We start from the raw sequence: 27700 nt of genomic DNA on the forward strand, positions 1-27700 counted from the left end.
AGTACATCAGGTGTATCTCATTTCTTGAGACACTAACAAGTCAGGAAAGTACAAATAGCCCCACCCCCCATGACCCCTTTTTAGAAAGTAAACATTCCAAGGTATTAAGTAAGTAGAATGGTGAGTTTTTTTAAGTTGCCATTTTCCCCCACAATTCTTTGCAAAATTAATTATTTTTTTTTATTTTACAAAATTGTCATATTATCAGGTTATTTCTCACACACAGCATATGCATACAACAAATTACACCCCAAAATACATTCTGCTACTCTTCCCGAGTATGGCGATACCACATGTGTGAGACTTTTACACAGCATGGCCACATACAGAGCACCAACATTGAAATGGCACTTTCAGACGTTCTACGGGCAAAAATGACACATCTCATTTCACAGCCACCTATTACACTTTTGAAGGACCCGGAGTACCAGGACAATTAAATTGCCCATAAAATGACCCCATTTTGGAAAGCAAACACCCCAATGTATAATCTGTGAGGCATAATGAGTCTTTTGAACAGTTCATTTTTTTCCAGAAGTTTTTGGAAAATGTGGAAAAAATGAAAACATTTCTTTTTACACAAAGTTGTCAATTTATAAGATATTTCTAACACATAGCATGTATATAGAAAAAATTACACCCCAAAACAGATTCTGCTACTCCTCCCAAGTATGGCGATACCACGTGTAGGACTTTTACACAGCCTGTTCACATAGAGAGGCCAAACAATGAAGTAGTACCTTCAGGCGTTCTAGGAGCATAAACGACATCTCATTTCATTCCTACCCATCACACTTTTGAAGGTCCTGAAGCACCAGGACAATGGAATTACCCCCAAAATGACCCCATTTTGGAAAGCAAACACCCCAACGCATATTCTATGAGGCATGGGCTGCAGATAGGTACTCGGGTACTCTGATGGGCTGGTGACAGGTACTCGGGTACTCTGATGGCCTGGTGACAGGTACTCGAGTACTCTGATGGCCTGGAGACAGGTACTCTGATGGGCTTGTGACAGGTACTTGAGTACTCTGATGGCCTGGTGACAGGTACTGGGGTACTCTGATGGCCTGGTGACAGGTACTGGGGTACTCTGATGGCCTGGTGACAGGTACTCGGGTTCTCTGATGGCCCGGTGACTGGTATTCGGGTACTCTGAAGGGCGGTGATAGGTATTCAGGTACTCAGATGAACTGGGACAGATACTCGGGTACTCAGATGGGCTGTGACAGGTACTCGGATGGACTGTGACAGGTACTTGGGTACTCGGATGGACTGTGACAGGTACTCGGGTACTCTGATGGACTGTGAGTGACAGGTACGATGATGGGTGGTGACAGGTCCTCTTTATTGGGGGGGGGGAATCAGTGTGCTTGATGTGAACTGTAAGCGGTAACGAGATATTACTGCAATCTTCTCCTTACACATTATCTGTGCGTGAGGAGGAGAACCCGGTAACATCTCGTTAACGCGGTTTGTTTAGATTTAGTGATCGGCTGTGAAAGGAACACAGCCGATCACGTGGGTAAACAGCCAGCCAATGGCTGTTTACCAGCGTCAGTGATGAGCAGTGTTCCCGGGAACACACCGCCACCGACGTGCTCGGGCGCCGTGCACAGTGGGGGTGGAACAATCTGTGATCGGCCATGACTTCGTCATGGCTGATCACGTGGTAAACAGCCATGCCCAATGGCTTTTCACCCCCCTCGGTGCACAATTGCGTGCATTCCCTGTTCAAACAGGAGGATGTCATATGACGGCCACCCGCCACAATAGGTGCGCCGCCTGGCAGTCATTTGACGGCCGGCGGTCAGCATCTAGTTAAACAATATCCTGCAAAGTAGCCTTGGTAAAGACAAAACCAGCTAGTGCTGCTTGCCATAACTTTTAATGGAGTTCAACTCTAATGTACACACAATTGGAATTTCCGACAACAAATGTTTGATGTGAGCTTGGTATCAGAAATTCTGACCGTACGTAGGCTCCATTGGACATTTTTTGTCAGAATTTCCGACCAACAAAATTTGAGAGCTGGTTCTCAAATTTTCCAACAACAAAATCCGTTGTTGTAAATTCCGATCGTGTGTAGACAATTCTGATGCACAAAATTCCATGCATGCTTGGAATAAAGCAGAAGAGCCGCACTGGCTATTGATTTTCCTCGGCTCGCCGTACGTCCCCGCATTCTTGACGCTCTGCATTTCCGACAACATTTCTGCAGCCATGTGTATGCAAGACAAGTTTGAGCCAACATCCGTTGGAAATAAATCCAGGATTTGCTCCTGGGAACACCTCTGTTTAGGTTCTCCCCTAATTTATACTACTTCAAAAAGGCTTGGATCCATTCTAAGACACACAGGGCAATCCAGGGATTCCTGGTGACCATTCCAATCCAGTATGCCCAGCTGAGGTAGTTTGCTCAAAAATATTTCCACTTAATTTCTGTGATACAAGATGAAAGCTTTGATTGATTATATTATACATTTTTAAACATTTTCATTGCAGTCAGCAAAATGCATTGGACAACTCTGAAAACATCTGGACAAAAATCAGATCTAGGATCTGATTGCCATGGTGATCAATATTTCCCTATGTTCTTTAACCAATATATTTATACACATTTACAACTACTTAATTTAAATGTTTATGTAAATATATCAAAAACAGAGCCAGAAAAAATCTTGGTTGCCATTGTGTTTTTGGACATTTACACATTACGGAAAAATAAATACACATATACTCCTTACTTAATTGTCAGGGTTGGGCTCAGCCCTTCCTTCTCTGAGCTAGCCATTCAGCTGCCGGCTAATTGCCAGCTCCCATCTCTCTCCAAAGTTACCCAGCTGTTGATGATCCTGCTCATCAGTCCTTCCTACTTAAGCCGTCTAGTCCAGAGGAGCTCTGCCTTCGCCTTGGTCACATCATAAGAATCTATCGCCTGTGTTCCTGTTTAAAGACTGGCTTTGCTGACATCCCTTCTGGTTGCAGATCCTGCTTGCTTTGATCCCTGACTTCTGCTTGGCTGACATTATTGTCGTTATTCTTAAACAAGTGTGATTTAACTGTAGTTCTGTTTCTAGCTGATTTCATGGTTTCTGACAGTAGGTGAAGGCCATGAATTCAGACAATACAGTCAATTTGTTGGTAATATTTTTTTCCAGATTGGATAAGCAAGATCACCACATGGATCAGTTTGCCATAGCATTACAACGCTCCTGAGTTGCACGGCTCACATGGAATCTCCTACTGTGGCTGCTCCGGTACAACCTGAGTTGCAGGCCATCCCTGCTGCTGCACCAGTCTCTGTGCAGGCACCCGCCTCACGTATCACCTCCATAAGAGGTATGTCTGGTTCCGCTCCACTTTGCCAGCGATTTGGGGGCGATCCAGTTCAATGTAGGGGGTTTCTCAACCAGGTTGAGATATATTTGAAATGCTGCCTAGGCGTTTCCCACGGACAGAAGCAAAGTAGGTTTCATATCATCTTTGCTTTCTGAGAGAGCCTTGGCCTGGGCAAACCCTCTATGGGAGACGCAAAAACCTGTTGTCTCGAGTTACCCCGAGTTTGTGGTCTGCTTTAAAAGGGTATTTGATGTTCTCGCGCGGCCATGCGATGTGGCTCCCAAACAAAATTTATGTCCTTTTTTTCCCACAAATAGAGCTTTCTTTTGGTGGTATTTGATCACCCCTGCGGTTTTTATTTTTTGCGCTATAAACAGAAATAGAGCGACAATTTTGAAAAAAAAAAAACTCATTTTTTCATTTTTGTTATAATAAATATCCCCCAAAAAATATATATAAAACATTTTTTCCCTCAGTTTAGGCCGATACATATTCTTCTACATAATTTTGGTAAAAAAAAAATCGCAATAAGCGATTGATTGGTTTGCACAAGTTATAGCGTTTACAAAATAGGGGATAGTTTTATGGCATTTTTAGTAAAAATGTTTTTTTTTTAACTAGTAATGGGGGCGATCAGCGATTTTTATTGTGACTGCGACATTATGGCCGACACATCAGACATTTTTGGGACCATTGTCATTTATACAGCAATCAGTGCTATACAAATGCACGGATTCCTGTGTAAATGACACTGGTATTGAAGGGGTTAACCAGGGGGTGGCAGCGTAGGGGTTAAGTGTTCCTAGGGGCGTGTTACTAACTGTGGGAGGCTGGGCTTTGTGTTGCTAGGCAGAACGGGGAGATGCTGTTGTAAACAGCCTCCCCGTGAGACGATCGCAGGTATCCCCGGGGCGATCGAGTCTGCGGGACCCACGACTGGACTCACGGGGGTCACGACCGGCACGTGAGCACGCCGCCGGCTGTACGCACGCAATGGCAGGGTGGCATATAGAAGTGGACGTACCTGTACGCCAATATGCCTGCCCGTGCCATTCTGCCGACGTACATCGGCGTGCGCCGGTCGGAAACTGGTTAAGGTTAATCTGCTTTTCATCCAATTTCATTGATCGGACTCGTGTCCTCTTAGGAGACCTATGATTGAATAGTTTATCCCCTATGCTAGAATCATCATTTAGAAATTTTTATATTGCAATCATATCTTCTCTTAACTGGTTCCCGACCAGCGCACGCCGATGTACGTCGGCAGAATGGCACGGGCAGGCATATTGGCGTACAGATACGTCCAATCTTTAATGCCGCCCTGCCATCATGAGCGTGCCATCATGAGTCCAGTCACGGGTCCCGCAGACTCAATCGCCGTGGGCATACCCGCAATCGTCTCACGGGGTGGCTGAACGAAGAAATGCCGTTGTTAACCGCATTTCCCCATTCTCCCTAGCAACTAGTGACGCTGATCTCTGCTCCATGTGATTGGAGCAGAGATCAGTGTTCACTAAATTAAAGCCCAGCCCCCCACAGTTAGTAACACACCCCTAGGAACACTTAACCCCTACGCTGCCACCCACTGGTTAACCCCTTCACTGCCAGTGTCATTTACACAGGAATCACTGTATTTATATAGTAGTGATTGCTGTATAAATGACAATGGTCCCAAAAATGTGTCAAAAGTGTCCGATGTGTCCGCCGTAATGTCGCAGACACAAATAAATAAATACATCGCTGATCGCCGCTATTACTAGTAAAAAATAATTATTAATAAAAATGCCATAAAACTATCCCCTATTTTGTAAACGCTTTAACTTTTGAGCAAACCAATTAATAAATCGCTTATTGCAATTTTTTTTTTTTACCAAAAATATGTAGAATACGTATCGGCCTAAACTGAGGGGAAAAAATGTTTTTTTTATAGATTTTTGGGGGATATTTATTATAACAAAAAGTAAAAAATAATGCATTTTTTTTAAATTGTCGCTCTATTTTTGTTTATAGCGCAAAAAATAAAAACTGCAGGGGTGATCAAATACCACCAAAAGAAAGCTCTATTTGTGGGAAAAAAAGGATGTCAATTTTGTTTGGGAGCCACGTCGCATGACCACACAATTGTCAGTTAAAGCGATGCAGTGCCTAATCGCAAAAAGTGGTCTGGTCTTTGACCAGCAAAATGGTCCGGGGCTGAAGTGGTTAAAGTGTCTGTTACCCCAGAATTTCATATTTCTGATATGTGGCTTCTGAATCCTGTTCCCTTTGTATTGCTTCCTTTGTGTGAAATCCCTAGTGTTCCTGCCAGTCCCTCTGCTTTACTATTAAAAACCAACCACACTAAACAGGAGAACACACAGTGGTCAGTTCTCTAGCTATGCTGGGAACTTAGCCTGCACTCCTCCAATGATTACACTTGTTCTGACATGCCTCGCCTGCAGAGCCTTTCACTGGGAAGATTAGTGTGATGCTACTTCTCATGCCCCCAGCTCTTATGCATCTGAGGAAATGTGATCACTGTAAAAAATAAAAAAAGGGGGGGGGGGTGGTTGGGGAAGAAAAAGGTATTGGTAATTTTTTTGATATCTATAAACAAATGTTTTTCCTCATTTCTATTTTAAACTGAATGGATTGTTTTACAAGGTGATCGTTTACAATCACTTTAAGCATCTCTTCTCCAGGAAGAATAAGTTTGTAGTTGTTCCTCATAACTGAGGTCTTTCAGCCTGTTTACAATCCTAATTAAATAGCTTCTTGTAGCACATCCCTAATATAATTAATCTTGCATTTCAAGGATAAAAGGAGTCCTTGCATAAAGGTGGGATTTGTGAGGCACAATTGCTACAAGTAATAGATAAAATACATTTTATTACTAAAAAAATTAAAAAATATTTTGTACACCAAAAAAACATTAAAGTCAGAGTAAAGTATAAAACCAACTTCCCCCACTTTCTTGTTTCCAGAATACATATATTTTCTACATTCCAGGTTGATAGCATATTATACATGTATACTTGTGTTGCTAGGCTTGATCCATTTCCTGGATATGATCCACTTCTTAAGGAGTCAATGTTTTTTTTTGTGTATTCTAAATACGAAATAGACGTATAAGACAAGTGACACTTTCCATGTACGGTCCAAAAATATTTCATCTTGTTGCATTTGTAAGTCTACGTTACCGTTCCAATGCATTATTCTGGGGGACTGGTGACCAGAACTGATACCTCAGGGTTCCTAATTTACATCTCTAGACCATTTAGAAGATACACTTTTTATCACCACTCTGGCTACTCTCTGGTAACCAGCTTTCTATCCAGGTACATACATTATAAATAGACTTCAATTTGTAAACTAAGTGTTTATGGATACTGTATCAAATGTTATAGCGAAATCCAGGTACGCCATGTCCATAGACCTTCCTTTATCCAGATTACAGCTCACATCATCATAGAATGTTAACAGGTTTGTCTGGCGATAACAATCTTTTATAAATCCATTCTGGTTACTACTGATACTAATTTCTAATAATGATACAAATATACATTTTTGCCCTTTAACTGTCCCAGCAGTGCCATTACTCCAGTCAATTTGCGAGTAGTTAAATCCTCCATAATTACCACTGTCCCAGCCCTTGCAACTCTTTCCATCTGTGCAAAGAGCACACCTCTTTATTAACACTGGGAGATTTATAACAAACTCCAATGATAACCTTTGTGGTACGCACCCATGTACAGTTCCACCGATAATGCTTCACATTCATCACACTCTCCATCAACTAGGTCCTCTTTCACACTCCCTTTGAGATCACTTCTCACAGAGGCAGAAACCACCATCCCTTTGTTTTACCTTGTCTTTCCAATAGAGAGCATAGCCAGGAATATTAATAGCTCAGTGGTGAGAAGAATGATGCCAAGATTAAGCAATACCAATTAGATCATAGGTCTCCACGTGCACCAGAGCTTTCAACTCACCTATTTTGCTTAGCAGACTTCTGGCATTGATGAACATACACTTTAATTCATTGTCACATTTTTCAAACATATGTTGCATATTTAAAATTTTAGTACAAATAGTACAATTTCCAATGGTTGTTTGTAACATAGGAACCTTCATATCATCTGCCATGGCTATCCCATCTTTCCCCATTCCACCCTCCAATAGAGGTTTGACCTCTGTGTGACCTGTCTGCCCCATTATAATCAAATTCACCCCCCCCCCCCACAATCCTAGTTTAAATACTCCTCCAGCCTTCCCATAAACTTCTCCCCCAGCACAGTAGACCCCCTTCCATTTAGGTGCAAACCATCTTTAGCATATAGGTTGCACCCCAATGAAAAAGTCAACCCAGAGCTCCAAAAACCAACACCAGGTATTTAGCCATGCATTCAGCGCTGTAATCTCCCCCTGCCTTTCCTTTGCTGCACATGGCACAGGCAATATTTCATAGAGTATCACCTTGGAGGTCATTCCCTTCAACTTGCAGCCTAGTTCTTTAAATTGGTTCTTAAGGAGCATCCACCTTCCATATATTCTTTCATTGGTTCCAACGTAGACCAAGACAGCTGGGTCACGCCTAGCCCCTCCGAGTAATTTATCAACCTGGTGCACCACATGCTGAACCCTGGCACCAGGGAGACAGCAAACCATTCAGTTTAGGAGATCCTGGTGACAAATTATTCTATCAGTCCTTCTGATTATAGAATACAGACACTGCACTGTATATTTTGCTGTAACAGAGGGGATTCTGGGATTTGTGATCAGTGACTTTACACCCACAGCGGAATAGCGGTGGATGGGGAGGAGATAGCTCACACACACAGACTCCCGAGCTGACAGGCAGGGAGGGAAGGAGAGAGGGAGAGACTGACGGATGACAGGGGTGCATAAACTGATCATGGAATCAGGGATCAGCAGCTATGATAACTGTGGTCAGCTCACATAGGGGGACACAGGAACAGGCAGGATGAACCAGGTACTTTACAGACTATGGACAATGAAATAAAGAATGGTGGAGGCTATTTTAGTGTCAGTTTCAGCTTACTTAACAAAAAATTGCAAAACTGGGGAAAAAGAGTAGCAAAGCTTTTGTATTGGATGATTTCTCCCAGCAGCACACACCCAAAACCTCAGTTCTAGAACTACTAGATAACAATAGCATTTTTTATTAGTTTAATTTGTATTTAGGACTCACAATAAGCATTCATTTAAAAGTAGCATAGTTATATTTTTATATGCCAACATTTAAGAACCTAGCTACACTACTTTTAAATTAATTTTTATATGACGCTGATACTTAAATATGTATATATATTCTGATATGTTATTGCTGCTGATGAAACCCACATCTCTCCCAGACCATTGTGACAGTAAATAGAATATATATTTTGGGAGCAAATGTATACAATTTTAAGGTTTATGACTTTGCAGAAGATGATAAAATATTACTTTTGATGATTTAATACAACCTGTAATCAGATTAAAATATTGGGCTACTGCTTGCTGCATTTGATCTCTTATATTTTCATTCTTTCTTTTATATAACTTCTTGAAATGAAGATTGTAGTTGAAAAAGCCCTGTCAAATAACACCAAAGCCTAGGGGCCTCTCCGGCAGAATGGTGCGACTGAAGCCACTTTTTTAAAGATACTGGGCCCTTATGAAGGACTGCATTTTCTATTACCATGTCCCTTTAAGGGATGATTCAATATACTAGTGGCCATGTACTACTTTATATTGGCAGGCTCTTTGGGTCTGTTTGTTGAAGATCTTTGTGAATATTTTGTCCACAATCATTCCTTATCCTTGATGTTAATACACATACCTGCATGTAGCAGCTATTAGGGAACTTATCAATACATATACCCGAATACCACCTAGTCAGTTACACGCAGGGCTGTTGTGGTTGTTGGTTGGCTTTGGTTAGCCCCTGTTGATATGTGCTGACATCCAGCCATTTTGAATTTTGATACCCCATATACTATGGTCTCGAAGAAGCCAAATATCAGGCAAAACACTTGACCTTTGGAATTGGACATCCATATCTGTGCCTATCTTAATAGGATATTCAACAGTAATTGTGGTTCATCGGGGTATATTTTATACTAGGTCTATGGCCATAAAATAATGATGACCTTGCTCAAGTGAATACACAAAATGTATTTTACCATGCTATTTAATTTGTACATTTTATGTTTTTATTTAAAGTGGTCTGTCTCATGCCAATGCCATCAAAGTCCTATTTTGCTATAGGTATTTTTTCCTATACAATTTTTATGTCCTATTAATAGGGATGTGGCATAGTGGAGGACATTTTGTTAGAGTCTCACAAAGTAGTGATGTTGGGCTGGCCATACATTAATTTGAATGAAAGAAAACTGCCTGATTCCCACATATACACAGTCAGCATTGAAGGGGAATCCCTCCTGATGCACCATTGTATTCTGACAGCAGGAGTTTTCACAGCCGTCAGAATACAATGGCTAGATACAGCCAGTGGCAGTAATCATACAAAAAAAAACAGGCTGGTTTTGCTGAAGTCATTGGATAGATTGAGTTTGGTATAATCAGCCGGTTATTTGGCTGGTTCACCAGGCTTTCAATGCGTCTAAGGCTGGCTTTAGTGTAGTACAGATGACAGGGAGAAACACGATAGTCAAGTGTGACCAGATTTTTCTCTCTCCTTTTGGCATAACCCTGCACAGATGAACTGGCTTCTATACCGTAAGAGTTTAGTGGCAGGAAAATAACATTAGTTAAAAGAATATTTTATCCAATTACCTGGATTTTTATTAAACTTTACTTTATCCAACAGCAGTATGTCCATTTTACATAGGATTCATTCATAGCAGGATGTACAGCTACGTCTCACATGCATGCTTTTATGTGCTAAGGTGCATTGTGTTGGGCAGTATATATCCAAGATGAATGGGCTGTAATGTACCTCAATGCAGTAAAATTTTGGCCCTGTTGTATTTTTGCAGAGAGCTACCGCTTATTACACATTGTGCAGTGCATTGTAATTCAGAGATGTTCGACAGGTGTATTGTGATGCCATTCAAAATGAATGCCATTACGCACTGATGTGTGCCTTGTGCTTGACTGTGTGTTAACCGCTTGCCGACCAGCCACTGCAGTTTTACTGTAGCAGAATGGCACGGCTGGGCGAAACGGCATTACCTTACGTCGCTTCGCCTTTTGACCACTAGGTGTGCCCAGAGCCGATGCGAGTGCCCGGCAGGTGCGATGACAATCGGGCTCCTGTGGTTGCTCGTGACAGAGCAAGGACATACAGATCCCAGTTCTTTCAGGGGAGTAGAGACAGATCCTGTGTTCAAACTATGTATGAACACCGATCTCTCTCTCCTCCTAGACAGTCCCACCCCCCCTACAGTTAGAACACACCTAGGGAACACATTAACCCCTTCTCTGCCAGTGACATTTATACAGTAATCAGTTTTATAGCACTGATGGCTATATAATTGTCAATGGTCCCAAAAATGTGTCCAATTTGTCCACTGCAATATTGCAATCCCGATAAAAAAAATCGCAGATCGCCATCATTACAAGTAAAAAAATAAAATAATAAAAATGCCATAAATATATCCCCTATTTTGAAGACATTATAACTTTTGCGCAAACCAATCAATATACACTAATTGCCATTTATTTTTTTTCCAAAAATATGTACAAGAATACATATCGGCCTGAACTGAGGAAAAAATTTGTTTAAAAAAAAATGTGGGATATTTTTTTTCCAAAATTGTCACTGTTTTGTTTATAGCGCAAAAAAATAAAAACTACAGAGGTGATCAAATATCACAAAAAAAAAAAAAAAAAAAGCTCAGTTTGTGGGAAAAAAAACGGCACAATTAGTTAAAGCAACGCAATGCCGTATAGCAAAAAATTGCCTGGTCATTGAGCAGCCAAATCTTCTGGGGCTGAAGTGGTTAAAGTCTGACTACAGCTTTGTTGAAGGAAAACAATACCCCTGGATAAAACATGCATTTCAATAACTTTAGCTTTTTTTTTCTGATTTCTACCTTTCTATTTTATTCTATTTGTATTTTTTTTTTTTTTGATGATATGCATCAAAATAACACAACATGACAACACAATATGAGTGGGTGCAGACAGGCCATGAAGAAAAATCATCAGCAACACAAATTTAGAAAACCATAGAAGAATAGTGTACAGAAGATTGCACTGCAATAAAAATAAGTCACTAGCACCATAAAGGTATACGTCCCAATCAAAACTGTCATTGAGATGAAAGGTGTTAGACCTCATTAAATCCCATATACATACGCCATAAAATAGCAGCTAGTGAAAAAAATTCAGCAGTAGAAGATTCAGAATCTGTACACATGGTTTGCAAGCAGTCATACCCACGATATCAATGCAATACTTGTTTTTTAGCGAGGGGTTGAGGAAGAAGCGGAATGATAGGGCGAATTGAAGGGGTGGAGGTGATGAGTCCTCAAATCAAATCCAATGCAGAAAATGCGAGAAGGTTTGGATAACAATAAGTAGTCCCCTGAATGATAAAACAAGTCCCAGTGAAGCCATTGCATGTTGTGCTCCTCTATTTTGTTTCTAAGAGCGACAGTCAAGTGCTCCATTTGTTGAATATCTTTTGAAAAGGGTGAGCCTTGGGGCTTGTTTACACCATAACATATTACCACAACATTGCAGTGCAATGAGAAATTGCTCCCCAATGCACATCCACGCTGCACTGCAATGCTGAAAAATATGTATATGTGCAGGATCTACAATTTTGTCATGCACTGAAGTACATTGATTGCCCAATCCATTTTGACCAGGATGCATGCCTGAAAGTTTTTCACCAGAATGAGATCCGTATTGTGGGGGAAGCGTAACATTTCAGTGCATGTTTTTGGGAAAGGATTAGGCCAATTAAATTAAATTTCTAATTCTGGTGTACAGAATATTTCCATGGTGCCATATTGCAGGGAAACATAAGTAGACATTTTTGACAGTTTTTAGAAAATTAGAAAATTTATAGCGGCTGCATATCAAACTGCAAATGGAATTTTTAATAACAATGCATTACAAAATGGATTATGTGGCAATTATATAGTTTATATTTTTTGGTAGAAGGGACATGTTTTTCCTTTAATTTCAGCCCAAGAGGATTTAAACACAGAAAGAATAAATACAATACAAAAGTTGTTTGGAGCCACAGTGCTAAAGAGGTTTATACTTTTATTAAAACAAAAAAAATAAAAAATAAACTTTAGAAATGTAGAACTGTAACTCTTCAGAGTGACAACAAGTAACATGTGAGTGTCAAGTCAGAAGCAAGCAAATGAACTACCACAAATAATTTATGCCCATCACATCTTACACATGGATGGCACCATGCTGAGTGTATAAAAACAAAAAAGGCAACATGTCACAGGAGACATGGGAAAATTGTTCTTGTAACAGAAGATTGGGGCTTACATACTGCAAAGATTGTGTGATGCAATGTAATTCCAATAATGGTATATATATATATATATATATATATATATATATATATATATATATATATATATATATATATATATATATATATATATATATATAGAGAGGGTCCACAGTATTACACAGCAAACTAGCAAACTAATTATTGTTCAATTAATAAGCAATTTGGCTCATGTATGGATGCAGGAACCAGATACAATTGTACATAATACCTGATTATACAAGTCAGTCAAGAAATAAAAAAATTAAAAAAAGCCAAAAAATTGTCTAATATTTCTCCACTGTTAAACACTGTTTTGAATGCAAAAAGTGTTTAAGTATTGTAAATTAAAGATAGACAGCTAAAACTGAAAATTAAGCTTTGAAATGCATACATCAAGCAAAGCCGACCTGCTCAGCCTTTCAGCCCTTCACACAGGTCTAGCTGCAGTATACCAATTTGCTCAGTCCCTTTGTCTGTAATTTGATGATCTAAGAACACCTTAGGCCCCTTCCACGTGGGGCAGACTCTGCCAGGAGTCCACCTGCTTAGCTGGGAACCTGTCCACTGATACCTACTGAGCAAGTGGATGGCTGGTTCCTGTCCACTCTGCTTATGCAGAGAGGACACAGACACAGCCCGCTTTCCTCTAAAGGCAGTTGGATGTAAAAGGACCACTTGTGCATTTACACTCAACTGGCATCTGATTCAATCCACTACATGGAAGGGGAACGGATCCCATACGTCTGTTTCTAGCAGATCAGATATAAAAGATTCATATGCAATATTCCAGCTTTACCTAGGTACCTGCACTTTACACCTACAACAGATTTTGGTTTTTGTTCTAGAGACAGAGGATTGCAATCTGTAAACTTGTTCTGGATTAGTGACTAACGGCTATCATTTTATTTCCAAAGTAGAGATTTTCTTTCATAAAAGGATTACTTTAGTAACTCAAACTAATCATGTGATTATACTGAAGACAGAAAATCTCAATCCCAGGAAACAGGATACACATAGACCCCAAGGTGAGCTTTTTCAGGATACACATACCTAGGTGTATTTGCGCACACAGTTTTATGTGCCATGTAAAAAAGCTTGCACACAGTGAATGTAACAAAAATAAAGACATAACAGGCTCAAAGGATCTTTATTTTTCAAATAAAAAAATACAAAGATGAGTTAGAACATCAACATGGCTTCTTCTTTTCAAACTAAGTATTCACCAAATGCATTCGTAAGGCACTTAGATTTTCAGAGTTGTATGTAAAAAAATAAAATATGCATTGAAGCATTCCCAGACATACGTCTTTAGTATGATGTCTGTATGTACAGTATAACACAGTAGTACATATTTACACTGCTTTACGTTTGCTGTTATAATGGGACCTTTGGCTGCCTTGTTAACTTCAATGCCTGAAATACAAAAAACAAAATAAAGGCATAAAAAGTGTAGTTGATTTTATTGATTTTGTTTACAATTAAAGCCAATTTTAGCAAGCCATTTCCATGACTGCCTCCATGGCTTTTATTTTATTCACATAGTTTTTTTTCCCTAGAAATCTACACAATTTTGTATTTAAGTCAAGATGCCTCTATACACTGTATAGGAAATACACCCAGGATGGATATGTCAAAGTTTTCAATTGTCACTTGTATATTGAATTACTACTCACCAGGCCCTTTTATGTTCCAACGGCAAAAAATGTCTCTCCATCCCCTCCCAACAAGGTAATTGGAAAGATGTCATACTGTTGCTATGATCTGTATACTGAGCAGGCTCTTACTGCCTTACTGACCAACCCATACTGCATACCTGCACTGAAGGCCAGGGAGCAGATTGTTTCTTGGCTTGAGTATTGAGATCACAAGACTTCCTGAGAATTACAAATCCTTTGGCAGACAAGACAGCTTACATGTTTCAGCTGTTTACTTTGCTGCACAGGTAAATTTGTTCTGAATGCCAAAGATGGAAAACTCTGCCCCCATTGTTGGTACTGTCAACGTTTACGAATATGTCTGGCTGTTATAAAGGTGCCTTGATGTTGTGAATACCATTCACATATACTATAAGATGTAAGCAGTTTTGAAACAGATTGCTTATTAGTGGAGTTTCTTATAGGTAGGGTCTATTATGATGCATAAAATCCAAAATGGTATATCTAAAGATGGTTATGTGAATCTAGAACTCAAAGCCCAACTCCAGGCACAGTGTTTGAGTACACCCCTTACATTTTTGTCAATTTTTTATATCTTATCACGAGACAACACTGAAATTACACTTTGCTACAGCAAATTTACACTGTTATACAAGCGTATAACATAAATGTGAGGGGCGTACACACTTTGGTGAGATACTGTATATTTGCTAAGACTTCCGCTTAATCCATAAGTGATTTTTTACTTGATTAGCCTTTTCAAACTCCACTGAGCTGCTAGTTGGAAAGTGGAGTATGTACTTCCGGTTCCCTGCAGCACTGAAATGCTGCTCACGACAGACATCAGTGTCGGTGCGCCTTCACCTCCACTTTCTGCTTTGCCATTCATGTGATTGCAATGCAGGGGCACTGGAACTGATGTGTGTTATAGACATTGTAGCAATTTTGCGGAGAGCCGAAATTGTGGGTCCTGGCGTCCTTTCCAGCAGCAGCTCAGTGGAGCCTAAAAGACAGCTAATTAACCACTTGGCGCCCATACTACGTCTATTGAGGTCATGGGCTTTCAGTGGTTATATCTAAATGATGCCTGAGGCCACAGACATCATTCAGATATTGCCGCTTTCAGCCGGCGATTTCCTGCACCATAGGAACGATCATAGCGGCTGTTCCGCCGCTTGATCGTTCTTACGGGCGGCGGGAGGGGACGCCCGCCCCTCCCGCCGCCCTCCGATGCTTGTACCGACTCACCGTTTCCATCAGTGAGTCGGTCACAGGATCCGCCGGCCACTGCAAGTTACCATAGAGATTTCCGACGGACCAGATCGTCCCTGGAGTCTCTATGGTCGTTCGGAGGCCGGACGCGATGTTATGACGTCACGCCCGGCCTCTGTATTAAAATTAACGCCGCCGATCTGGCTAGGAAGCCAGGATAAATTTTTTTTTTTTTATTCTTCCCAGCCTAGAGGTGAGATATGGGGTCTTATTGACCCCATATCTCACTGTAAATATGTCCGATCGTGCCATATTCCTATTACAAGGGATGTTTACATTCCTTGTAATAGGAATAAAAGTCCTAAGTGTAAAACTAAAAAAATAAAAATAAAATTAACAATAAAAAAAGAAAAAATGTTAAAGCGCCCCTGTCCCCGTGAGCTCGCACACAGAAGCGAACGCATACGTAAGTCCCGCCCACATATGAAAACGGTGTTCAAACCACACATGTGAGGTATTGCCGTGAACATTAGAGCGAGAGCAATAATTCTAGCCCTAGACTTCCTCTGTAATCCAAAATATGTAACCAGTAAAAAAATTTAAAGCGTCACCTATGGGGATTTTTAAATACCAAAGTTTGGCGCCATTCCACGAGCGCTTGCAATTTTGAAGCGTGACATGTTGGGTATCTATTTATTCGGCGTATCCTCCTCTTTCACATTATGCAAAAAAATTGGGCTACCTTTACTGTTTTTTTTTTATGCATTAAACAGTTTTTTTTCTGAAAAAAACGTGTTTGAAAAATTGCTGGGCAAATACTGTGCGAGATAAAAAGTTGCAACGAGCGCCATTGTATTCTCTAGGGCCTTTGCTAAAAAAAAACATATATAATGTTTGGGGGTTCTATGTAATTTTCTAACAAAAAAATTAGGAATTTTACATGTAGGAGAGAAATGTCAGAATTGGCCTGGATGCGAAGTGGTTAAGTAAAAAAATATTTAATGATCTAAACACATTAGTCATAGCAAATATTAACGTTTTAAAAAAATTTAAATACACTGCCTGGAGTTCAGCTTTAAAGAGGAAGTAAACCCTGATGGGTTTACTTCCTCTGTCTCCCTGCAAAGGTAAAGCATAATGGGCTACTATGCATTGCATAGTAGCCCATTATGTGTCACTTACCTGACATAGGAGCCAGCGATGTCACCGCTGTCCCCTGTAGTCCAGAGCATCCATCTTCTTTCGGATATCGCTGCTCCGGCCACTCACAGCGCCGGAGCAGCGATGATGTCACTCCCGCGCATGCGCACGGGAGCCGCCACTAACAACATTTCGCCATTAGCAGCGGCATGCTGCTAACGCCAATAGTGTGCCTGCGCGCCGCTGTCTACGGCGCATGCATATTGCACTACACAAACCGTATTCCACCTCAGTTGAATTAGTGATATGCAGAAATTGGTTATGTTTTTTTTTTCTTCTCAGAACAGAGCTGTAACATAGACTTTCTGAACTTAAAATAATAGGCCATCTCACTGGGAAAAAAAAAAAAATCTTGCTTAGTAAACATTTGTTCTTTGTGATATCTGTGCACAAAGACTACTTTTGCTTTGAGATTTCAGTCACACTCCAGAAGTAGAAATGCAGAATTCAAGGCTCTAAATATTTAACAACAGTCCCACATTAACAGTCGGCATAGGTGTCATCCTTGTTTTCAAGAAGCCACAGGGGGCAAAACAATATTACAATATGACAGTGAGGAATTGTTTGTGATTGACTTAATTACTGAGGAGCGCAAAATAGATTTCAAGGCATTCTAGTTAGTATATGAAGGAGAAGAACTATTTAAATAGACACTTTACTTTTCCTCCTAAATTTGAAAGCATCAAAAGACTTCTCAAAGACTTCCTTTAACAAGTAAAAAAGCTATCTTGCTTCAAACGCAAATAAATATTTAAAAAAAGGATTAACCTTGTACTACAGTCTTCTTGAGCTTTTGTTAAATATTGAGTTCAATTAATAAATCTATATTCATAAAACTTTTAGTCAAATATAGGTAGAAACTATACTTTTTTGTTACCTTTGTTAAGGTATTAAGAAAAATGCTGGATTTTATACGATTTTCATTTACAGTTTCATCATAATTAACAAAGCAAGAATTACATTTATAACCTTCACTGAAGCAAACACTATTCAGTACTGTGACGAAACCCAAGCAGTAGAGATTACCTTTTGTCTGGCAAGCATCCAAGATTTTATCGTTGGCACTAATACACTTCCAAGTAGAATTTGAGCCGGATGATAAATCAACAAAGGAACAGATATTAATGAGAGATGTTCATATCCCGCAAACACAATCTTCAGCATAGGAATACCTGATGACAAAGATACAATCTTATTATTGATAGCTGTAAAGTAACAGATCACCTTCACTTGCACTGTTGTAACAAATATGTGCATACAGCTACTGGCAATAAGCCATATTAAATTAGTGTATGCTTCTTAATCTGCAGAACTTGGAATGGGCTAAATACATCAAAAAATACAAACTCCTGTTCCAAAACACCCCGGTAATTTTTAAGTAAATTCATCCTGAACAATTGAAAAATTACTGTAGAAGTCTATACCCATCATCCATGGCTCCTAGCAATTTTTTTAAATACAGAAAACACAGATTACACACACACAGTATATACACTGATTGGCCATACCATTATGGCCACCCATCATAACCTGTCGAGGCATGGAAACCACTAGACCTCTCTGCACACTCTTCTTTCATTCCCGTCTCCTTGGTTTGTAGCTCACTACTATGACTTCACCTGCACATGGTTTCATTGTCACCATGGTCCTATCTGACTATCTTCAACGCACCCCAAATACTATATCATTCATGGTTATTATTTTTATTGAACATAGATCTGTTGAATATTACCACCTTGCTCACTTGCATAAACCATGAAGACTGGTGACCTGTGTGGGCGCCCTACTGGTGCACGACCTTAGACTACTTCAGCTCCTGGGAGAGAACTCTTTCTGGCCCTGGCTCCATGCCCTGAATGCATGTGTATATAAATTAAATTAACAGTTTTTACCTGTCTGTTCATAATTGTAATGTATTTATACATCCATCTATGCCAATTAAATGTTTTTACAATCTATACCTCCACTAGTCAATTGCCTTATCTAAAGTCCCAACCTCCCTTTTCTTGTGTATATTTCTTTTTTTAGGTTGTATAGCTTCTGTCAAGATGTCTATACTCAAGCTTTTGTATCTATTCCAAATGTTGCCCATACCAATCCCTTATGTATGCCTGAAAAAACTGCAAGCAGATTTGTTACAATATGTATGGATCTATAAATGGCACAGGATTCCCCGCTCGGTGCTCATGGCCTCGCGATTAGATGGTGGCTTAGCGTTACCCAATTTGATCTATTATCAAGCGACCCAATTTCGCTCAATTGTTAATTGGTTTACCCAACGTTCTTTTAATAAATGGACAGGAATTTAAAAACTGTGGTTAGCTCCTATACACCCTAACAACCTACTCTGGAATGAGAATGCGGAGATAGCCCCAGTCGACTGTTGGGGACGATGTCCTACCTCAGGACACTTTGGCGCACGTTGTCCTGCCAATATGCCCTCCCCTCAGAAAAGTAACTGATGACCACCTTTCTGTACAACCCCAAGATACCTGCTAGACTCACTCACTTTATGTTCTCTCCTTGGGCATCAAGGAATCTGTTCAATTTTGGCCATTTAGTACACCCTAGGTCTCGCAAATTATTGCCATTTGCCGAACCTTCAGGATAAATTTGATCTACCTTGTCAGGTGTTTTATGGATATCTGCAGATCCGTCATTATGCCCAAACTATAACCTCCAATCTGCAATTCTCTGCCCCGTCCTTTTGTTTTTATATGTATTTCTGCTCTTTACTAACAATGTTTAGTCATAAGCTATAATATCTCTTTTTCAATTATATTTTATGCTACAATGTTCCATAGTTAATATTGTCTTAACAGAATATGTGCCCCATGCAGTTCTAGTGGCTATGGTTGTTGGAAATTGCTTACTTTTAGTGGGTGCCTTTTGCGAACATTGTGCTTATGTTCTTGTACGTTTCTCTTCTAAGTTTTTATTTTGAAGAAAATCAATAAAAATTGCTATTTGAGAAAAAAAATAATAGGTGTTTATACTGTTTAAAATCCAGGAATACACCATCACCCTGCTCTGCTCGAGCTCAGTTGCTCTCCATTTTTGGCATTGTGCTGAATTTGTAGAGGCGGCTCTGCTGACTACCTACTGTTCAGGGACTCTGGGCTTCAACAAAATGGCAACCTTCTGCAAAAAGAAACAGTAACAATGCTGGAGGCAATTTACAGCACACATTAATTTTAGTAGCATAATTATTAATGTGGAATGTATGTTTCTTGCTGAAGGTTGTTTTTATCAAGTTGTTATGAGTAAAGTTCCACCTTAAAGACCAACTCCTCTTGAATGAGCTTATTGGAAAATTTTGCTTCGATCAGCGCTGCAGCCAATTAAAGGAAAGAGGAATTCCCCATCCACCTCAATTGTGCGGATAGAGGAATCTGTTTCATCTTTTATCATCATCCAACTGATTCATCCACAACTGATACATGTATGACCAGCTTTAATCCTGTCCAAGTGGCAATATTGGGTATACATACAGTTATATTAAGCTGAGAGAGAGTAGTCTCCCCCCATCTGCTATGTCCCTGCCGCAAAGATTTCCCTTATTTCCTGTCATGTGTCAATGTTGTGTCTGTGGTAGTAAGGGAAGTCTGCACAACATATTTCCTGACACTATCCAGAACAAAAAAAGGTAATGGTGCTGGAAGTAGGGGAAGTGCTTAGACTTCATATGGAGTTCAGGCATATATCAGAAAGCATGACTAAAATTTAACAGACATCAATTGCAGAGTTGTATCCTGGACTAACCAGCCCGCCCACCAGCTGCTCTGTGTACTGATCCTGCAGTCTCCTGGAAGATGTGTTATAGCTGGTCCAAAACCTGGGATACTTACATGTCCACTTTGGCCTAGGCCAGGATGGCAACAGTAGGCTGGGTCAAAAAATGTAAACACTTCAAGCTATTCTGCTTGGTAAGTGTAAGGGAGTGCTAAAACAGAACTAACTCCCTTTTGGAAGTTATGTTATGTTATACACATGATCCTGGACGTCCGCCTGCAGTGGGCGTGTGCGTGCCATCAGTGGAAGGCTTCTGCTGTGATTATTCACAGAAGCTAATCTGCGGGTGCTGGGCACTAGATACCCGCCGATCGTCAGGCAGAGAATCAGAACCGAGCCCTGCCTATGTTCCGTTCTGATGGGGCAAGAGATGAATTATTTGTTCAAAAGTGAAAGTGAAGTGCAGGGAAGTGTGCTGTGCTCTCTGCTTCCCCGTACAGTGCAGTACCCAGCTGAATGAGGAAGCTGCAAAGGTACTGTACTATTCTACAAGCTAAATTTGTGTTAAAAAGGGCTTTATTCATGTGTGTGTGTGTGTATGCATGTGTGTGTGCACATGTGTGTGCACGTGTCTGTGTGTGTGCACATGTGTCTGTGTGTGTGTGCACGTGTGTGTGTGCGCACGTGTCTGTGTGTGCACATGTGTCTGTATATATGCATGTGCACGTGTGTCTGTATGTGCGCACGTGTCTGTATGTGTATGCGTGTGTCTGTATGTATGTGTGTGTGTGTGTGTGTGTGTATGTATGTATGTGTATGCATGTGTCTGCATGTATGCATGTGTCTATGTATGTATGTCTGTATGTGTGTGTGTGTGTGTGCACATGCATGTGTCTGTATGTATGTCTGTACGTGTGTGCAGCGCAGTACCCGGCTGAATGAGGAAGCTGCAAAGGTACTGTACTATGCTACAAGCTAAATTTGTGTTAAAAAGGGCTTTATTCATGTGTGTGTGTGTGCACATGTGTCTGTGTGTGTGTGTGTGTGCACGTGTCTCTGTGTGTGTGTGCGTGTGTGTGTGTGTGCACATGTGTCTGTGTGTGTGTGTGCACGTGTCTGTATGTGTGCGCACATGTCTGTGTGCGCACATGTCTGTGTGCGCACTTGTCTGTGTGCGCACTTGTCTGTGTGCGCACTTGTCTGTGTGCGCACTTGTCTGTGTGCGCACTTGTCTGTGTGTGTCTGTGTGTGTGCACGTGTCTGTGTGTGTGCACGTGTCTGTGTGTGTGCACGTGTCTGTGTGTGTGCACGTGTCTGTGTGTGTGCACGTGTCTGTGTGTGTATGTGTCTGTATATGTGCATGTGCACGTGTGTCTGTATGTGTGCACATGTGTCTGTATGTGTATGCGTGTGTCTGTATGTATGTATGTGTGTGCACATGTGGCTGTATGTGTGTGCATGTATGTCTGTATCTGTGTGTGCACATGTGTCTGTATGTGTCCTGTAAGTATGTGCATGCATGTGTCTGCATGTATGCGTACGCATGTGTATGCATGTGTCTATGTATGTATGTCTGCACATGTCTGTATGTATGTCTGTACGTGTGTGCATGCATGTGTCTGTATGTGTGTGCGGTGTGCATTTGTCTGTATGTGTGTCTGCATGTGTGTCTATGTATGTTACTTTTAATCCGGACCCCCCCCCCCCCCCATTCTTATACCATCAAATCTGCTTTTGTAGGTCTTGTGTGTGATAGTAGCCAGGACTGCTGCTCCTCTGAAAAGCAATCCATGCACAGATCTCTTTTCAGGGACATTTGAATGGCAGTACCATTAGAGACAGAAAATGGAGGAGAGATCGCAAAGAAAGTCCTGACTTGGGAGGAGGGGTTGGAGTAAAGATGGCGTATTGCCTGCATGAAAGGTCCGCCAAACCCAATGTGCCGTAGGGTGGCAAACAGGAAAGGCCAGCCCAACCTGTCAAAGGCCTTTTCGGCGTCCAGGCTAAGTAGAAGGGACGGTAACCCTTCCCTGTTCGCCACATAAACTAGGTCAATCACCTTCCTGGTATTATCCTCTGCCTGCCGGAGAGGAACAAAGCCCACTTAATCTTTGTGGATAAGGGAGGGGAGGACCATATTCAAACGTACAGACAGCAGTTTTGTGAAAAATTTTAGGTCCGAATTTAATAGCGCAATGGGCCTATAGTTGGCACAAAGGATGGGATTTTTATCAGGTTTGGGGATTAAAGTGATAAAGGAATGCTGCATGTCCGACGGGATGGGGGAGTCTTGTAGGAATGCATTAAAGAGTTTGCACATATAAGGGAGTAGGAGAGGGAGGAGGGATTTATAATATTCATAGGGCAGACCATCTGGGCCTGGGGACTTATGGGCTGGTAAAGATTTAATAGTTAGTTAAATTTCTTCTTCTGTAATCGCCGCATTTAGGGATGCCAGATCTGATTCCTGGATCTGAGGGATACCACTCTCCACAAGATATTGTTGCATACGTTGTGAGATGTCTGGGGATAAGGGATCGCTAGGAATATCTGGGTTGTTGTAGAGTTCTGCATAGAATTCTGCAAATGTGTTAGCATTATCTTTAGGGTGGGATAGAACATTATTGAATTTATTCTTAATCTGATGGGGAGTGGACAGATGAGAGCTGTCTCGCAGTTTCCTCGCTAAAAGGGAATGGGCCTTGTTACCTTTGTCGTAATATGCCTGTTTTATTCTGAGGAGTGCCTTCTCTAAACGGCTGACTGCCAGGTCGTTTAGTGTCATACGTAAGTTTTTTTTTTTTTTTTTTTAGGAGCTTCAGGGTTGGTTCCACGTTTGTAGTTGAAGTTCTAGCGCTCTAAGCTTTTTTTCAATACTGGAGTTTTGCAGCGATGGCATCCCTCTTCATAGCACAAGATAGTGCCATACAGCTACCGCGGATAACGGCTTTATGGGCTTCCCAAAGTGTGGAGAGTGAAATGTCAGGCGTGTTGTTTTCTGCAAAAATTGTGTTTTAGAGTGGAGACTAGTTCTGATTTTGAGGGGAGGTGCTGTAGGAGACACAAACAAAATGACAAATTGTATTTGGGTACAGCCCTGCATCACTGCACAATTGTCAGTTAAAGTAACGCAGTGACATATTGTAAAGGGAGGAGCCGAATCGGTGAAGCATCATGAGTGTAGATTTGCGGTAAACGAAGTGATGATTTGAGACATGTTGTTTTAAAGTTTTTATCCAAGTGGATTTCTTTTGGGGGCTTTTAATAAACATGCAGAGTACACTAGGGCACTTATGTTTGTTGTTTCATGTCTATAACCTATGGAAGTAATAGCATGATTGAGCACTTTTGAGAGGTTTGTCTGACGGAAATACAAACTCTGATTACCCACACAGAAGAGCAGTCTGGAGACTGTAGGATTACCATTGGAGAGTGGAAGTTGATCCATTGTGGTGGACACGAGGAGTGATTTGTCTATGCTTTTACATTTATCTTTGAGGTGAGCAGGCACTTTAGCTGGTGGAGGTGTGCACTGGATATTGGTCCTTTTGAGGACAAACACACACAGCGGTGATTGTTTTGGAAGCATTGACACAGATGAACAGTTTTTTTTTTTTTGAATTTTTTGACTTTTTTTTATTTAAAAATTTTTTTGATCATGAAATGTTTAATATAAATGTTTTATGCACATTATTAAATGAGACACAGCGCTGCCCTATTTAGAAAACAATAGTGAATTTGGTGTGGTGTATCACTAAGTGTTCAGCAGCTTTGCAGTCACATATATTGCTGATTTTACACATTTACACTGTTATAGGAGGAAGTAATTTATTTTGGCGCTGATTGTTTTTTTTCACAATTTATATTGCAAAAAGTGACCTGGTCATAAATCTTCCGGAGGTCAAGTGGTTAATTTTGACTTGAGTATCATAGCGTGAAAACTTGCATTCATAATCTAAGAAATAAAAATTTTGTTATAACTCATTTTGGTGTATCAATGCTTTGTCAACTGATATATTTACACTGAACTGCTGAAAACTTTATTCCTTCAAGTTGTACTGAAGGTTAAACTTGGTATTGCGTGAGCTTTTCAGACCTTTCAGAAACATACTTGTATTTGTGCTCCATTTTTCCCTTCAGCATTGATCAGCTGTAATAAAATGACACACACAGGTTCACAGTATCTCATACATTCCACAGCAAGAGGTGGTTGCTAAAGTGTATTGCGGTACTTAGTTAAGAGCACAAACATCCATGAATAAAAGACACTCTGGATAACACATTTAGGCAAATGTGAGGCTATGAGTCTTTTCATCGTGCTATCACCGAAGCTGTATAAACGAAGCAAATTAATTTTAATGTTCTAAAGGTAGAAATTCAGAGTCACTATGGTTGACAGACTCTGACGAGACTTTACGAGGAGGCATTTGACTTTATGGAAGTGAGCACCAAGCACACATTTAGAGCAACTTTAAGCTGTCATGCTGAAAAGTGTTTATAAAACATTAATCAAAAATGCCTCTTTAATACAATGCATTGTCTGAGAGATGTTAGATGGCACACATTGCAAATGGATTCCTCCACGACTCAAGTCATTTCTCTCCAAACAGATTTTTTCCCATGCTAAAGCAGTACACAGTGGAGACCGAGCACTTCCCAACACATTACTACCTGCTTGAAGCACTGGGGAAATCACTAATGTACAGCCTGCCATCTTTCCATGTTGCACATGACACATTTGTCTAAAATTACCCAACAGAGTTTGACACTGCAGGATAATCCATAAGCAGCCCTTTCAGGTGACATCTGTCAACTACAGACTTCAAATGATAGCATCCCACTAACATGACAATATGGGGAATTTCATCTAAAGTACAAGAGACTCATTCTTGTGCATTAGTTCAACAGCAATAAAAAATTCGTTTTTATATTAAAAGATAATAAAAATTCATATGAGGCTTATTCTGTGTAAAATGGCTGCTCTGTGTTTGTTTCCTTAAACTGAGAGTCACTGAAGAAATGTCAATGTATATTTGTTAGGGAACATGTATTTTAAAACAAAATTTTCCCCTATTGAGTTTCTTTGTGATTTGTAAGGAAAAGTGTATCTATTTATAAAAAGTGTAAGAAAACTGCAGTAACAATGCAGATCATTAAATGAAAGAAATGCAAGTAGACATTTAAAAAAAAATGCTCTAAAAGAAGGATAGGATTAGATCACATGGTACTCTGCTGGTTAAAGAAGAGCTCCACCAATTTGTCTGCTTCATCTCCCCCCACCCTCTGCTGCCACTATTATCATTATACCTGTAACAGCTGCTAGCCTACAGTACTGTAGAAAAAATTTGCAAACCCTACAGTGAATATAAGAAGTCTACACACCCCTAAAAATGTCAGGTTTCTGTGATGTAAAAAAATTAGACAAAGAAAAAATTTCAGAACATTTTCCACCTTTAATGTGACCTATAAACTGTACAACTCAGTTGAACAACAAACTGAAATATTTTAGGTGGAGGGAAGCAAAAAATAAATAAATAAATATGGTTGCATAAGTGTGCACACCCTCAAACTAATACTTTGTTGAAGCACTGTTTGATTTTATTATAGAACTCAGTATTTTTGGGTACGAGTCCATCAGCATGGCCCATTATGACTTGGCAATATTTGCCCACTCTTCTTTGCAAAAATACTCCTGTGAGATTGTGAGGGCATCTCCTGTGCACAGCCCTCTTCAGATCACCCCACAGATTTTCAAGGATTTCAAGGATTCAGGTCTAGGCTCTTTGCTGATTTGGATAAATGCTTTGGGTCATTGTCATGCTGAAAGATGAAGTTTCTCTTCATGTTTATCTTTCTAGCAAAAGCCTGACGGTTTTGTGCCAATATTGACTGGTATTTGAAACTGTTCACAATTCCCTCTACCTTGACTAAGGCCCCTGGTCCAGCTGAAGAAAAACAGCTCCAAAGCATGATGTTGCCACCACCATGCTTTACTGTGGGTATGGTGTTCTTTTGGTGATGTGCAGTGTTGTTTTTGCGCCAAACCTATCTTTTGGCATTCTTTTGACCAAAAATCGCAACCTTGGTTTCCATGGTATATCTAATGTCTTGGAAATTCTTTTGTACCTTTCTCCTGACTGATACCTTTTAACAATGAGATCTCTCTGATGCTTTGGAAGCATTCTGCAGACCATGGCTTTTGCTGTAGGATACGACTAAGAAAATGTCAGGAAAGACTATTAAAACGGACTACTAAAACTGAACTTTATTTGGGGTCAATCAGAGGCAGTTTCAGAGCACATTCAGTGTGGGCCGATTTTGCATGCAATTTGGCATGTCAAATCGCATGCCAATCAGTGGCTATTACTTTTGGCAACTTAGGGGGGCGATTTGAAAAGATATCTGTGCATGAACCCGCACAGATGTCTGTCAAATCTCCCCCTGAAGTCAGACTTCATTGCCGGTTTGATTTGTAACCTGCATCAGTATGAACCTAGGCTAAATAATGGCATGTACTGACTCCTATTTAACATGAGTTTGAAAACAAATTGCTTAATTCTGAACAGTTACAACCCCAGTTACAATAGGGTGTGCAACCACATCATTTTATTTTTACTTCCACCCCCTAAAAGATTTAAGTTTGTTTTTCAATTGAGTTGTACTGTTTATAGGTCACATTAAAAAGGTGGAAAAAGTTCTCAAATGATTTATCTTTGTCGCATGTTTTTTACATCACAGAAACCTGACATTTTAACAGGGGTGTGTAGACTTTATTTTTTACATCCACTGTATGCACTAGAAGTAGACTAGTTTTTAAAATAAAACATTACCAGCATAAATACCTTTTGGTTGGTTATAACAGCAGCCAATTGATAAAGATACAATGTTCCAATATTTATAGGCTAGTAAATACACTGCTGATCGGATTCCCAGTAACACTTTGGGAGACTTATTAATTCTGTCGCACAGCAAAACAGTGCATATTTTAATTAGAAGACAGATTTTGAGAGTGATTTACTAATAAAATTGCAGCTCGAGTCATAAAGCCCTCCCTCTGCTGCTCTAAATTAGCATTGTGCCAGTAGGAATA

General features: G+C 40.3%; 1 protein-coding gene across 1 annotated transcript in view; it reads right to left on the minus strand.

Moving 5' to 3' along the window:
- Window positions 1-13939: 13939 nt before the first annotated feature.
- Window positions 13940-27700, minus strand: part of SLC10A7 (solute carrier family 10 member 7) — a 303157-nt gene continuing 289396 nt past the window's right edge. Inside the window, exons 11-12 of the mRNA XM_077476993.1 lie at window positions 17905-18050; window positions 13940-14224 (exon numbers count right to left, since the gene is read on the minus strand). Of these exons, the coding sequence (XP_077333119.1) occupies window positions 14186-14224; window positions 17905-18050 (185 nt within the window). The 3' untranslated portion in view covers window positions 13940-14185. The remainder of the gene's footprint in view (window positions 14225-17904; window positions 18051-27700) is intronic.

This window comes from Lithobates pipiens, unplaced genomic scaffold (genome assembly GCF_037356315.1).
Source record: "Lithobates pipiens isolate NorthernLeopardFrog02 unplaced genomic scaffold, aLitPip1_a1.2 Scaffold_13, whole genome shotgun sequence".
Lineage (NCBI taxonomy): Eukaryota > Metazoa > Chordata > Amphibia > Anura > Ranidae > Lithobates > Lithobates pipiens.